This window comes from Trachinotus anak, unplaced genomic scaffold (genome assembly GCF_046630095.1).
Source record: "Trachinotus anak isolate AG129_WGS33_773 ecotype Australia unplaced genomic scaffold, CSIRO_AGI_Tana_v1 ptg000001l, whole genome shotgun sequence".
Taxonomy (NCBI): domain Eukaryota; kingdom Metazoa; phylum Chordata; class Actinopteri; order Carangiformes; family Carangidae; genus Trachinotus; species Trachinotus anak.
In genome coordinates this window covers 8,934,641-8,950,397 of record NW_027273852.1, presented here as the reverse complement: position 1 = coordinate 8,950,397, position 15,757 = coordinate 8,934,641, and the positions used below count along the sequence as shown (strand labels likewise).

Genomic DNA, 15,757 nt, shown 5'->3' with positions numbered 1-15,757 from the left:
ACATTAATGAATCAGTGATGACACTCCAATATTATAACATAAGAGGGGCACTCTGAGAGCGCTGACCTCCACCAAGGCCAATGTTAAACAATATGCACCAGACTTTGGAGAAAAAAAATTCTAATTCCTAGTAAATGATCTGGAACTGCCCCAAAAATCAATGGGTTCTTTCCTGGTCCTGACCCCACTCCTCCACCAAGTTGGATGCAAATCAGTTCAGTACTTTTTGTGTTATCCTGCTGACAAATAAACAGACATGGGTAAACACATAACCTCCTTGGCGGAGGTAATAATAACTCTGTTTTCCACTGAGGTAACTGACCACAAGGCAGAACTGTATTAAATCAATGTCTGGCCAACTTGTTGCAAAATACTGCAAAGCTTTATATCAGCAACACTTGAAATCTTCAAAGTTGCCAGTAATCAAAACATGGAAAACATCAACTTGAATCTGCTGTTCTCCTGCTTCATCTCAAAAGTTAAAGAACTGTTCTGTGCATGTTCCCTCTTTCCCAAAACATGAGCAAACACATCTTTCATCACTCATGCCTGTTTTCTTAAAGTGTAAGAAAAACAAAACTTGAAGCTGGTCAACGTGATTATTATTTATTTTTGGAGTATAACTTGATTCATGAATTTTATTAATGTTCTTCAGGCACTCACTGCTCTACCTGGCACAATCTTAAATCAATATTTTGTCTAGAGGGACTTTTTTTAACAAAAATTGTGATGCCTTGTTGAGGAAACTTTCATTTCGAGCTGACTTGGAGGCACGTAGAAAATTGCCTTCACACTTCTGTTCAGTTTTATTCATCTGAGCAGTGCGCCTGCATCTACATCCGCTCTGGAGGCAACAACATGTGGTTCTACTCAACTTGTCTTGCTGAAGGAGCCTCAGGGCAAGCATTACAATAAAGCTGGGCAGAACGGAGGAGCTCTGCTGCTCTCCCTGCTAGCTCGTCTGAACACAGAGCCCTTGTTTAGATGCACATGATAACCAGCCCTGCCCCACACACTTAATCCTGCTGCAGCGCTCGGATTCCATTCAACTCCTGCACCACAGGTCTTCTCCGGCGCCTCATGAACATGTGTTTGTGGATAGATGTGGTGAAGGTGGATGCCAGCACGGTGAACTCACAATGTGGATGAAAGCAGGAGGGGTGAAGGGTGTGGGGGGCTTAGGAGGGAGGAGAGAGGGTGAGCTAACGGGTTGGTTGGCGGTGCTCCACGCTTGTCATGGAAGAAGCCATCCGTGAGGACGAGGGGAGGAGCGTGAGGAAGAAACAGGGAAGCTTCGCTTTAGGTACCTGACAATGGAAGACGTACTCCGGTGTAGCCTTCTTGTACTTCATGTTCCACACTAACGCCACCCCATCTGGCTCGTGAGGAGCTTCCTCATTGTTGTTGTATGAGGCAACCAGGAGTTCAGGATACTGGTGACAGAAGAGGGAAAAAAAAAAAAAAAAAAAATCAACCCAAATGAATGTCAGGGGGAGGCAGACATGCCCCCCAGGCTTGGCTCCATGTGGACAAGCCTCGTTTGCTGCTGAATACTTTAAAGACTGAGTAACCCTTTCCTCAAGATTTATGGCTTGTTTAAGTCACCCCAACCCCCTAAAAACTTTGGTAAATTACGTTTTTATTTCCTTTAATAATTTTAACCAAAAGCTACACTCCTGGTCTTCTTTTTAAATTTGAGCTGACTGAACTGCAGGGAAGGAATACAGACAGACTATCCAGATGTAAATAAATCATTAACCTCTGCTACTTCCAATACTTGATCTGAGATTTACAGTCCGTGAATACATCATTTCAAATCACAAGTGTGTGGATATCGCTCTGAGCAAGTGAATACTGAGAACAAGGAGCTGGTGTTCAATCACTGTCAAAAGTCATTGCAGAATGATGCATTAAATGACCTTGGACACCAGAGGAAACAAATCATTATGGCCTCCAACTAAGTGACAATTTGTGTGGGACATAACTTACTTTTTCCTGAGGGACTTGTGGCTCAAAGTAAATGCTGTCAAACTCAAGCTATGTAATCATAAAGCATTATAGCTGCACAAGACTAAGTTGTTTTAACAGCCATTTAGCTACACGTATTAGCACATATTACTTCCATTTTGGCACAAAAACACTATAAATTCATTGTTAAGATCGACATTTTCTTTCTAAACGGTGTCTTGTTTTTAATTATGAAAGAGCTGTGAAAAGAAAATTACCTGAGGGGACCAGTCAAGGCAGGTGACGACACGATGTTTGGACCAGCGCTCATCCATGAACTGCCTGTTGAGGGAGAGCTTTGCTCCAGCCTGGATTTCACTGGGGAAAAACAAAAGCACCACAAATCAATAAAAACACTTCTTCAAAAACCAATTACAAGTTCTTTAACAACACTGGCTGTCCAATTATTACCCCTCCTTCTCCTCCAGGTCACGGCCACTGTAGTCAAAGAAGAGGTCCACATGCTCTGATAGAGCCCGCTCAATAATGCGAGTGCTGTGGTCAAAGAAATTCACAAACTCCTCCGAGTGCAGGATCTGGAGTTTTTCCTCCTCTGTTAGCTCATGGGGGGGTGCTATACAGAAAAGAAGACGAAGAAAAAAAAAAAAAAGTGAAATGTAGTGATGATTTCTGCTGCTCATGGCCATTATGATAAGTGATGCGATGCTTTACAGGAACAGAAACCTCTTTGTACTCTGCATGAACTACTATATGTGAAATTGTAAAATTCCTAGAAGAACTGAAGTGGCACAATTTCAGCTGAGTATGTGAATTATACACGGTCACTGGGTCACTGGTAGTGAAGTACCTTCCTCCTCCTCTTTCTGGTCCGGTTTCTCAGTCGGAGTCTCGGCTACTGGTTGAGGAGGAGCAATTTCTTCCTCTTCTTCTTCCTCTGTTGATTAAAAAGTGAACCCTGTTTAAACACTGGAAAATACATTGAGCTCTGTTGTATAAACTTCATCTCAGAATCAACATATTCCACTGCAAGAAATTGTAAGTCATTTTGTTTATGATATCAGTTTTATCAAAGTCTCACCTATGTAAGCAGAGATTAAAACCAAATTCAAAGTAACAACTTTCCCAAAATAGACGATCGTGCTTCCACACAGACGTTTCATATAATTTTTGGTCACTACATCTTCCATCTCTATTATTTTCTTCTTTCAATAAAAGCTTCACCCAGTGATTATGGGCACGGCAATAGACTGATTTTGTATCTCTGCCTTGCATTTGTTTGGTTTGTCAGCACAATGTCGCCTTTCAAAAGGAACCTGCTGCTCTAAAGCAGGGAAGTTTGTCATTTGTGTTAAAGGGACACAGCGCAGCGGGTGTCTTGTTGTCATAGGGACCCCTGTCTCTCCCAACTGTTAATGAGACTCTAGCCATTCAATAGAGAGTTGAGTTGTCAGTGTAGCTGTTTCCTCTGTGTCCCAGTAGCAGGTTGCCCCCTTCTAGGCCACAGGGCAGCGGGGCAGAGGGTGTGGAGCAGCTGCCCGGGCCCGTCCTATTGGTCTGGCCAGATGACGGCATGGTGCAAAAGCAGATGGTGATGCTGGGATTGTCTTGTGCTCTTCAGAGGTGGCATGGGGATGGCACAGAGGTTTTCCGCCTGATTGCCCAGAGACAAGCTTCTCCCTGAACGGCAAGCCTATGCAATTACCATCCTAGCAGGAGGTCCTGCAACTCCTATTCAACCTCACAGAATGTACAACAAAATACAGGCCAGACCAGCTGGCAAACTGCACACCGGTTCTACCTCAAAGGAGATGAACATGCTTTTTCAAAACACATCTCTTAGAGACAGCATATAGCTTATGCTTTCAATGTAAAAAAAAAAAAATAGTAGCAAAAGCAGGACAAAACAGATTCACGAGGAGAGGGGAAATACTCGTCTGGTTCCTGCAGGCATTTATCTTGATATGAACCTTATAGTTAATCTAGGATGACAGCACCACATGCCAGAATTTCCTTCCTACTGAGATAATCTAAATGATAATGTCATCTGTCACTTTGTCCATAAAGTGATTTATCCCCTTTCTCAGATGGAGGTTTGGGGAAGAAGGTTATTGGGTGCACTGATGAGTTTACAGAACTGGGTTGATGACACAAGCCATTTCAATGTACGGCCATACTCTGCAACCAACAGGAGAAGGTTAAAATCTTTCCTTTCAAGGGCCTCAATCAGGCTTAAAGGAAAACAGTAATCACTGTCTTTCAGCTAGTCCCGGCCGTGCTCGTCAGCCCTTTCCGCGGTGAGGCAGCCAGAGCAATCAACCTGCCAGGCATTAGGAGCGGATAGACAATCTGAAAATAAAGGGTATAATGCACCTGCCAGCCAAAATGGCCATTTGGAGAAAAGCTAGTGATCCTGGTGACCCCGCTGGGGATGTGTAGGGGGGCACTAGCGCCTAGCGAGGGTGGGTGATGGAGGAAAAAGAGAGGGGGGGGGGGTTGCATTTAACAGAATTCACCCGAATCACCGATGTCCCATACACTGACACCTCCTCTCAAAGCAGGCCCAATTATGGCTTTTGTACCACTTAAGAAATAAAAGCTTTTCTAGGGGGGAGCTGGACAGGAGGGGGGAGTAATCACATGTCTTAGTCAATGGACAATATATTAATGCAAACACAGCATGTGGCCAGTGATGTACTACTAAACTAAATGACCTTTGCTCTCCGCTGCAGGTGTCTTCCACTTTCTATATGTCCTGAGAGACCAAGGGTCTAATTTTGGCATGTGCAACAGGGTTTTCTCTGCCATAGAAAGGCCAATAATGAAACCACACAAGAGAAAACTCTACCAGTGTAAACACGCAACACAAACATGTGCTCTGTCAGTTTTTGTTTCCTAGAGAAGAGTACTTCTAGCATTAGTTTTCAAAAGTATATGAGTTGTATAATGTCTGTAGCATCTGTAACTGTAACAAACTTAAAATCACTGCAATGAAAATAAAACAAAAACATTAGCAGTCAGATTTTATCCATATGATAACACTGTTTAGTCATTTGTAATACATGAGTCTATTGTTTTCAACTTCTCAAACAGTGGTTACAAACATCTCTAATGACACTGAGATCTAAAGATCATAGACCAAATCCAAAACCAGGACTCGCAGAAAACGTAGTCACACTCATCATACTGTTAAATGAAAGTGAAAACAAAAGCCAGATCATAAAGGTGTAAGAACTGAAACCATGTAACCATACACTGAGGGACAAAAAATACAGATATATAAAATTTTCTGTGAAAAATTATTAGCTGCGGTATGACAGTGGGATACAATAGATATCTCACAGTACTAATCATCAAGTGCATAAAAGCTGACCACAATTACAAGTGGCACTTGAAACAAGAAGGCCATTAAGGGCTTTTGTGATTAAAAGTTTTAACCTGCTTCTGAATTCAGAGTGATTAAAACAATCACATTCAATTAAATAGTAGATTTACTAAACTGCTCCACACACTTATTCCTAACAAGCCTTTTTAAACGGCGTACCAGACTCACCACTCCACACACACACCCCTCAGCTCCCCTCAACCTCCAACAATATCTTACTCCATAATTACAGCCTCTTGTTGAGGAGTGCATACTGATGCTGCATATTACCTACTAGTGTAGTTGGGAGTACTGTAGCGGCACCACGGACGTTCACCGATGAACGAATTTCCAAAAACGACCTACAGATAAAAATGCATCTATGCCATTCAAAGGTCACAAAGGTGGATAAATTAAGATATAGGAAAACAAATATCAATGCAGAGGTCATCTTTATACAGTCATAGCCATGTGAGCTGAGATTTCAGGGCACATCAGGCTAACAAAGATTGTCCTGTACATCTTTGGTCATAGAATGACGCACTACTGTCACCATTACCAACAACCAAATAATATAAATATGAAGATGCATTCTCCTTGACTGCTCATGAGGTCTTTTTATGAGGTCAATAGGGCAGGTGATGTTAAAAAAAAATCTTAAATCTTATACTCCTTTCTCCGAGGTGTCTTGCAGACACTGTGGGAACCCTCGATTTGCAGCAGCCAGGCCATGGCCGCCGCTCCCTCTAATGCCGCCGCCTGCTGACCTTGAGAGTGCTGCGCCGTTGCCTCCTTTTGACAACATGATAAATCGCTCAATCACAGAACAGGCCCGACGCCACCCCACACATCAAAAATGCGCCAAGGGGAGCAAGCTGGGAAGGGGATGCCGTCTCATCGAGTGCCAGAAGTGATGGTGTGAAAATGCACAATGTCACTGAGTGTGTTTTGTTATGTGCCTGTTCGGTGAAGGGAGAAGACAGGGAAGTGAGGGAGTTGATGAAATGATTACATAGTGGCAGAGAGGGGAAGGGGGCCTCGTGTTGAACAGCTGGCAGAAACCATCGTTGTTTAACACAGTTTTACAATGCCCAGTAGAGTCCAGAGTAAAGAGCGACAAGGAACAGAGGGATGCTCTTCATCCTTCACTAGTTCTGCTCATAGTTTTCCACAAAATCACACAATTTTATGTTACTCACGCTGCATGCCACCTCAGAATTTTCTACACATCACCTGATCGGACAGCAACCGACAATCAGTACACTGTTTAAAATCCTAACCAGGCTTTCAAGGATGCTTAAAAAGATGTGTTAGCTGATGCAAATAAATTGAAAAAAACAGCTACAAAGACAGACTCATTCCAGTAGCTGCAATTTGAAGTATTGTCAGTTCTGTGACTAGTTCTAAAAAATAAGAAAAAAAATCCTAATCAGGATTTCAGTCAAGCGCATTATTTTACCATCTGTCATTACATAAATAGACCCAGAGCAAGCAACACAGCCACAAATATTGCATATTTTATGGAACATGTGTTCGACATGTGGATGTTAGTAGTAGCCCAAATATTCTCTTTGTCCAACCACATGAAAGCTTCAGTGCAGCAATTACATACATATCGACATGCTTCAGAGGCAGTAGGCAGTCGTATGCATGGCGTTTCATATCTTCCCCTCCAATCGCATTTCTCCTTCCTGTCACTGGTTTTCTCATCTTGCTCATTAATTATACCAGAGCGGAGTTGGTTGTAGAGCTGCATATGAGGCTCAGGGGAGCAGAGGTTGTCTGAATTTAATCTCTGCTCGAACTTCTTATGTTTCCTGGGCCTCATTTTTCCTTTACTTTCATCTCAGTGCTTGGTTAAATCAAATCTCTTCCACTTGTTGTTCATTTTTTTGTTGCCCACTTGTACACTCATACAGCTCACAGTAACCCTTGTCAAGAAGTAGTGCACTCTTCAAGCAGCAGAACACAACATTTGTTAGCAAAGAAGCTACACACACCACAACGACATATTCACGCACACACAACTTCTGTTTGTGTTTTCCAGGGTCAACCTGTATGACATTATATGAGAGTCACCTTCTTTTTGCTGGGTCATGGCAGGTGTCTGGGTCTCTTTTGTGTAGGACACAGTTTCACGTGGAGGGAAGTCCACTTGTGTGACTTTGGCCATTCCCAGTTTTGGTGTTCCTCGCCTAAAAGTACAGAACAACTCAGACATTGCACAACATAACTACAAAACAGTAATGTTTTAACAAGAAAAAAAAACATACACAACAATGCTATTACTATTACTGCTCTCATTTGTTTTTGAAACAACTCTCACCTCCTTGTAAGTGGACTCTTGTGCTGATCAAGGTAAATAAATGAGTGTTTCATGGGATGGCAAAGAGTTCAGATTAGTTTAACAACCAGTGTGAATTCATTACAAGGTTTTGTCTGACCGCTCTTGCTTGCATGACTTGACCTTTTTCTTGGGCTGCATTATTTGAATAATGACTTTGAAAAACAAAGTAATCATGCCATAGATTGAGAGAAGGGAAAATGACCAGGAAAGGAGAGAAGAGAGTGTCCAGTACCCCAGCTCAGAATCAGAGTGAAGTTGAAGAGTGGACGGGTCAGAGTCCCAGTGCAGAGTCCTGGTTAGTGTCACAGCAACAAGGCAGCATTAGTGAGAGAAACAGGCAAGCATAAATGAGGAGAGGAAATAAAGTTAGCTTTGTGGCACACAACATGCTGATCAGATCCTGGGTCACAAATCAGTTAAACCTGCCTGTTATCAAAACACACTTAAAACTGGACTTTTTTTTCAGGTCAAATCAAGCTTGAATCTGTCTACACAACACAACAAAAGATGAAAGAGTGTATCTGCTAAAAATGAATGGACACACAGGCCCTCTGAGTGAGATGACACAGGGTGTAATGTGCAGCCTGCAGGGCTGATACAGCCTGAACTGTGTCGCTGACAAGGCTCTGAGTGTTGTGTAGACAGAGAGGGAAGGAGAGAGAGAACCCTCAGGGAGAAAACATGACCTCCATGTGTGTAGGAAATGGCCATGCTGGTGAGGGAAATGAGTCAACACGTAGGGGGAACAGCTCCCTGGGCCTGATGGGACACTGGGGGAGCTTGGATTTCAGCCCAGGGAAGGGGCTCTAATTAGGGGTTAAGAAGTCCCCCAGGCATCACAGCAGCCTGCTGTTTTATTGTTAATTTAGGATCGTCCTAATTCAATGGCACACAAATTAAATAAACATGCACTCAGTTGGCATAAACTCGTCATCCTTCACTGTAATGGTATGAGGCTTTGTAAAAAAGTTTTAGCTCAGTCGCTCTTAATATAATCAGGCTTTACATATATTCATTACCTTTATCCAGAGTTTAATGTGATGCAAAGCTTACAAAGCAAAAACAGATCTAAACCTCATGAAAGCATTTTTAAAATACTTCTTCACTTAAGTGCTGTACAAAAACATTTGCATTTTAAGCGGCTTGAGAAGCTGTGGCAAGGACACTGGAAACATTTTCCTAATGGCATAAGCAGAAATTAGCTAAAAAAAGAGGAAAGATTTAAGATCACTGAAGTACAGTACATTTAAACATCTTGCCTGTGAGAAATAGCCTTTCATTCTAATAAATAAGGACCTTGGCATTTTTTCGACTCTTGTAAAGTCCTGTACTGGAAGTGGGGAAAATCTTTGAGATACAAACATTTGCTGAGGGGTGTGTGAGTGTGTTTGTGTGGTTGCGTGTATGTGTGTGTACCTGGGTCCCACAGCTCCATCAGAGTCCTGGCTCCCTGCCTCACTTGGCGTGCCTGCCGATTTGGCAGTTGGAGACATGGGAGGAGGGACTACATGGTGAGACAGACAATAATAATCTGTTACAATGTAAAGATGCTGAGCTATTCACAGTACAACAGTATACAGATGAATTCATGCTGCAGTGGCCTTGTTGTTGCAAATGTTATCAAATCTTGGAAGGACATTTCCTGACAGCTGCAATATTACTAAGCCTGTTTTAATGTGTGTTAACCTTTGAAATTAGGAGCAAAGCAAGTTAAATATACAAATCAGTCTGTAAATAACAAAGACAGAATGTAGCAAGATCAACCCACACTGGGAAAGAGGCATTAATAACACAATCGCACTGACTTTGTCTTTATTAAATAAATACTTGAATAAATATAATAAGGTGCACAAATAAATAGAATAGACTATTAGATAAAAGCACAAAAATCTGATTTTTTGTCACTTCTGTTTCAAATTTGTTTCCATGTTGGCTGTGAGGTCTATAAAGATTTTTGTATGGATCTCTTCTGCCACCTGCTGTTAGCAAAATGACAATACTCCAAAAACCAGGGCTGCAGAGACTATAAAGCAAAAGAAATGCAGTACACTGAATACTAGTATTATTTCACAAATACTTGTTTCTTTCAACAGGGTTTGCACCTGTGTTGTACAGGTGCTTATGGACATTTTTTTGAAATCTGCTATTATCAAAAGTGAGTCTGATTTACAGGTTATTTGTGCAAGCTCCTCTGAGAAATATGCTGTGAAAACTTGCAAGAACACAGTGAATACATTTTTTTGGCTCTCTCTACTTGGCCTCACTTTAGTTTTGTCTTCATGACATTTACTCAGTGAAATTCCTGCTAACAAATCTCTACGTGGCAGCCTATAAAAAATGTGAAATGGACAAAACACTCAAGAATAGAGATACATTTTTTTGTTTCACTCTGTACTTGAGCACTCTTAATCTGAAATGACTGTAATGACATAGGCCTGTGAATATTCTCATTTGTCCAGGTCATAGCATCTCAAAGGAGTTTTAAATCGAAAAGCAACTGGACTTGGTTATTTGTCTAGGAAGACGTTTCACCTCTCATCCAAGAGGCTTCATCAGTTCTTTCTCGCACCTGACCAGGCTGGGACTGGTCCAACTATCTGGTGTGGAGACCCAGGTATTTAACCTCTGGGAGGGGCTTTTCACAAGGCTGATGATGTCATTGGTTCCCTTTGTGCTCCATGTGCCAACGACAGGCGTTAGAGTGACTGTCTTGGTGGAGAGTTGGTTTCGACTTCGTTAGAGCCCTATTGTGTTATAACGACAGTCGTTGGAGTCACATGCCACTTGTGAACAGTTGTTTTTCTTTGAGGTTAAATTGTTGAATCTCCTGGGAAGGGATGAAAGGGCAGCATTGTAAATTGGAGATAGGTGGTGTCTGAGGCCTCCTCCCCTGTTGAGGGATGGTTTCTCTACTTTCACATAGATGGCTTCTTTCACTCCTCTTTCGAACCACCCGTCCTCTCTGTCCAGGATGTGAACCTTGCTGTCCTCAAAGGAGTGGGCTTTCTCCTTAAGATGCAAGTGGACAGCAGAGTCCAAGCCTGAGGAGTTAGCTCTCCTGTGTTGGGCCATGCGTTTATGCAGTGGTTGTTTCTTTCTCCAATGTAGAGGTCTTCGCATTCCTCATTGCATTGGACTGCATACACCAGGTTGCTTTTTCGGGTGTGTGGTGTTCTGTCCTTGGGGTGTACGTCTTCCTAGACGAATAACCAAGTCCAGTTGCTTTCAATTTAAAACTCCTTTGAGATGTAATGTGACAGTTATATTTAAACCTTGTGAGAATGACCATGGGGTTAAAATGTTAGCTTTCAGTTTCAGTGTGTGGGTGTCTGCATCCACACCTGATGAACAGTATAAAAACATGTGCCTTTTTAATGTGCTGTATATATATCAATCAATTATAGGCGGCAGAAAAGTAACAGGACAAGTAAACACAAATATATTATATTTAAAACTTGGTTGTATATACATTACAGTCAATGACTGTCACCACAGCCATCTAAACTTCTTATCTGCTTTTGAGTTTTTTTCATCAGTCTGGCCTTTAACATGATCACATGATCAGTTGGATTGAAGTCATGTGGCAGGGTTGGCCAGTAAAGACCATTCCACTGTTTGGCCATAAAGAATCTGTGTGTTTTAGGTTGTTTTGCTACGTATTTCTTCTGCTTCAGGGGACTTTGTATTAAGAGGGCAACGATTCCTACGCTGTCCACCCAGTATGAATGTGAACAGCCTCAAAACAAAGTCAAAGAACCAAAACACTGAAAAAATATGCAATGTATGTGAGATACATTGAAAATTAACCATTGAAACTCTTTTTGCCAATTAACAGGTATATAAAATGTATGAGAGGATATATGAAAATGCCTGTTATGCCTATAAGGTTACAGAGTTTAAAAGCCGATATCCAAGTATGTACAATCAAACTGGTAAAATAAAACATACCAACAGGAACATCTGGAGTTATGCCCATACTCTGTAGCAGGGCCTCAGCCTCACGCCTTTTTTTCTCCAGGTCAGAGTCTTCCTGGTGAAGTGCAGCATCTTTCAATTGGTCCGCCTATAAGTATAACAATGCATCAACCATCAATACAATCTCTACATATCCACATTACACTGCGATAGTCTCAGACAATCCAGAACTTAAGATTGTCAACATCTGAACTATACATTTATCCACCAATACATTTTAGGGCCAGGATAAATACAATGATCTCAGATGAGAAAATTCCTCACTGTCAAAGAACACATTATTGTATTGTTTCAATCCACTCATTTCCAAAAAGGCTATCCAAATTTAATGACAGTGCATAAGAAGCCAACTTTAAAACCACCACAATGAAACAGTTTCAGTAACTAACAGTTTGCAAAAAATGTATTTTGATGACATCAGTTTTCTGATTACTAGCTATCAGAGACTTCAGCAAGTCCTCATATTCTGAGTAATTTGCATTCATTGCAGCACCAGAGTGTAACCTAACTAGCATCAGAGAACAGAAAATGCCAAGCGAAACGAGTGGGAGCTCATCATCAGTAACACTTGTGAGTACAGCAGCAAGAAAAAGTATGTGAAACCTGGTTTATGCATTAACTGGTCATAAGATGTGATCTAATCTTCATCTGAGTAAAAATGTGGACAAACACGGTGTACCTAAGCTAATAACACACAAACAGTAATAATCTTTTGTGTCTTTATTAAACACACCCATTTATCGTCTACAATGCTGGTGGAAAAAGTAAGTGAACCCTTGGATTGAATTAAGTGGTTGATCCTCCTTTGGCACCTATAACCTCAAACAAGCTCTTTCAGTAGCTTCTGATCAGACCTGCACAATGTTCAAGGGGAATTTTGGACTATTATTCCTACAGAACTGCTTCAGTTCAGCCGTATTCTTAGGATGTCTGGTGTGAGGTAATTCCACAACATCTCTACTGAGCTAAGGTCTGTGCTCTGAGTGGATTTGGTGGATTTTCTTTGTCTGATGTCATACTGTAGTAGATTTAATCAATGTTTGCTGCATCACCTTGTTTCTACTGAGCTTCAGCAGGTGGACAGCCACTCTGACACTATCCTCTAAGATACCTTGATAAACTTGGGAATTTATTTCCCCCTTGATGATGGTGAGCTGTCCAGGCTCAGAGGCAACAAAGCAGCCTCACATCATGATGCTCCCTCCACTGTCCTTCACCTTTGGGATAATGCTCTTATGTTGGTAGTGACAGTGATGCATCTTCCTCCCAGACGATTCAAATTTAGTTTCATCAGTCCATAAAACATCTTCCCAGTAGTGTTGTGGAGTGTGATGGTGCTCTGTAGCAAACTTTAGAGGTGCAGCGATGTTTTTACGAAGAGCAGCAGCTTCCTCTGCGTTGTCTTGCCATGGACACACTGCTTCATGCAATGTGATTTGTATATGGAAGACTCATGAACAGAGATTTTAACCAGCTCCAATGATTCCTTTAAGCCCACTTTTAGAGAGAGTAGCTACAGAACAAACTCATCTGCATCTATACAGAGTTTGTCTAACTGTGGACTGTTGAATATCTAAACTCTGAGATGACTTTGTAACCCTTTCGGTTTTAAGCAAATCAACAATTTGAACAATGTGAATGGTTCACATAAGTAGATGTTCTTGTGAAGATCAAACTCAAAATATTTATATATTTTTATTTATATATAAAAATGTTTTTTTACAAGTCAAAGTACCTCTAACCCACACCTCCAATCTTGTTTCACTCAATGGACTCCAGGTTTGACAACTTCCCCTAACTCTAATAAAATTTGGTTAATGCCATTAGCCAAGGGGGTTCACATACTTTTTTCCAACCTACGTTGTCAGTGTTTGAAAAATATTTCAATATGGACACAAACAATACAATGACTTGTGTGTCGTTAGTTAAAGTAGATTGTGTTTGTTCATAACTGTAACTTGAATGAGGATCTGACCATATTTTAGGCCATCAGTTTTTCTTTGTTTAAAACAACTGATGGCCTTATCTCTGCTGGTGTCTACACACAAAGTTACTATAGTTTGAGGCATCAAGAGAAGACTACCAGGCTTATTTTCTTATATTGAGAGGAGATTGTATGCTACCTATCCTTGTGGCACATTTCTGACACTTAATAATTGACCCAGGTGTATAAACACATGACAGTACACATGCAGTCATTTTAGTTGTATTGTTTTGTTGTTATCACATTACACCCAAGTTGAGCATTTTCTACTGTCACTCAACTCACAAAAAACAATCACTGAAAAACATTTTCACTTGATAACTTTGTTTTGACAGCCTTGATGATCAATATCAAATGTACTGTCTACACAACACTCAGACATACAGTATATAAATAGCACCAATCTGAATCCCTCAAGACAACAATTTTGATATTACTTCACATCTCAATATGTCATTTAAATACCTGATGCAGATCTCATTCAAGAGAGTTTAGCAAATACAAACAAACTATAATTTACTTATTTTAAAACAATGCTGCTAATTCTAAGATCTATAGACCAACTTTCTGTGAAGTCTTTCTGCCTTGGTACATGCTGTATATATCTGGCAACATAACCATAACTTACAAGCTTTCCTTAAGCTCTAAACAGCATTTGACACATATGCAAATAATGATCAGTGATTTTTTTCTGCATCTGGACTACCAAAGCTTGCAAGAATTTAGTGTAGGGACATAATTTGCATTTGAATTGAATAACAATTTTCACTCACACTGAGCCATTAATGGTTTTGAATGTGTTTATTCTCCATATTCCTTTCTGCCTTCAATATCAGTGAATATTCAAAACATTTACAAAGACTTTCACACACCTCTTTCTTCTTGCGCTCCTCCTCCTTCCTTTTCTTTTCCTCTCTGATTTGTGCCAAGCGTTGCTTCTTCCTTTCAAGCTCTGCTTTCAGCTCACTCTTGTCAGACATAATGCCACAGCTGTGAACAAACAACATATTTTTGTTTATTTTCGTGTTATACAAAGAATACATTGGAAAAGATTGTATTTTTAAGATGAAACCTCTCTCGGTTGTAAGTCTGAAGTGTGTTACACAAAAGCCGAGCATCAAGTTGCCCCCCTGTGTTTATACGGGCACAGACAAATAAAGGCAGTACTTTGAAAGCAGTCTTAAAAAAGATATTCATCCCCTGGCGAGGCTCTCAGCTTCAGTACCACCTTGCACACCAATGGAGACGGATATCTACCCAGCTTCACCTTGCAGAGGAAACAGTTTCACAAAGCATCCAACGGTGCTTTCTGTCCTCTCTGCAGCTGAGTGCGTTAACGTTAGCTGTGTTAGCTGCTCGGAGACAGACATTTGTTTTCTCAGCTACATGCTGTTTTAAAACCACTGCCCTGTTGACCAGTCATTGTCAGCCAGCCAACAGAGAGCCCCACCCTACAGCTCGGACGACCGTTCACACCGGTTAGTTTAGCAGGGGGCTTTCCTATCCCCTTTCACTAACTTCCCCCTGGTCCTTATCAGCTTGTTGTGTACGCTCTTAAACTACAAGTATGGTTCACACTGACACGATGTTTTTATTTTACCAATCGCGCTACAGTTTCACAGAAAACACGCTAGCATCCAGTCGGCCTCGGTTGCTGCTAACGTTAGCCTTCCTTGCTATGACTGCCATCCTTGTTGTACAACATTTAATTAGTAATTCCTAACAAAAAACACAGTTTAATGTAACCCATAATGCTAAGCAGTGCTTCACGGAGCACTGGAAAATTGGTTTGCACCATTCAGCCCATTACTTACAGCAAGAGATGTAGCATTAGCTTTATTTGTTAGCGGCTAGCTTTTGGTTGCACTGACCGAACACGGAATAAAGCAAGTTGGGCTACAAACACAACAACAAATACAAACATAATGTTATGAATGTGTGGCACTGCTGCCAGCGCGACTCTAATGTGCAGATAACTAACCTTAAAGCAGGTTTTTCGACCTGACACCAAACACACAGCCAAAACAACTTCCCAACCCAACTACAGAAGCCGGGACGTGTCAAAAATGGTTATTTAGCTTTTACGTGGCCGTGTTTCTGTCATCTGAGGTCAAGCGTGAAA

At 41.2% G+C, this 15,757-nt stretch overlaps 1 protein-coding gene across 2 annotated transcripts in view; it reads right to left on the bottom strand.

Annotated features, from left to right (window-relative positions):
• The window catches only part of dync1i2a (dynein, cytoplasmic 1, intermediate chain 2a), a 22,071-nt gene extending 6,314 nt beyond the window's left edge, over window positions 1–15,757 (bottom strand). The window contains exons 1-10 of one of the 2 annotated variants that reach the window (XM_071474515.1): window positions 15,617–15,757; window positions 14,508–14,625; window positions 11,625–11,739; window positions 9,093–9,180; window positions 7,909–7,968; window positions 7,409–7,524; window positions 2,816–2,902; window positions 2,419–2,581; window positions 2,226–2,325; window positions 1,308–1,433 (exon numbers count right to left, since the gene is read on the bottom strand). In XM_071474515.1, coding sequence (XP_071330616.1) covers window positions 1,308–1,433; window positions 2,226–2,325; window positions 2,419–2,581; window positions 2,816–2,902; window positions 7,409–7,524; window positions 7,909–7,968; window positions 9,093–9,180; window positions 11,625–11,739; window positions 14,508–14,615 — 963 coding nt within the window. In that variant the 5' untranslated portion in view covers window positions 14,616–14,625; window positions 15,617–15,757. The remainder of the gene's footprint in view (window positions 1–1,307; window positions 1,434–2,225; window positions 2,326–2,418; window positions 2,582–2,815; window positions 2,903–7,408; window positions 7,525–7,908; window positions 7,969–9,092; window positions 9,181–11,624; window positions 11,740–14,507; window positions 14,626–15,616) is intronic. The other variant, XM_071474524.1, reaches the window with a different exon arrangement.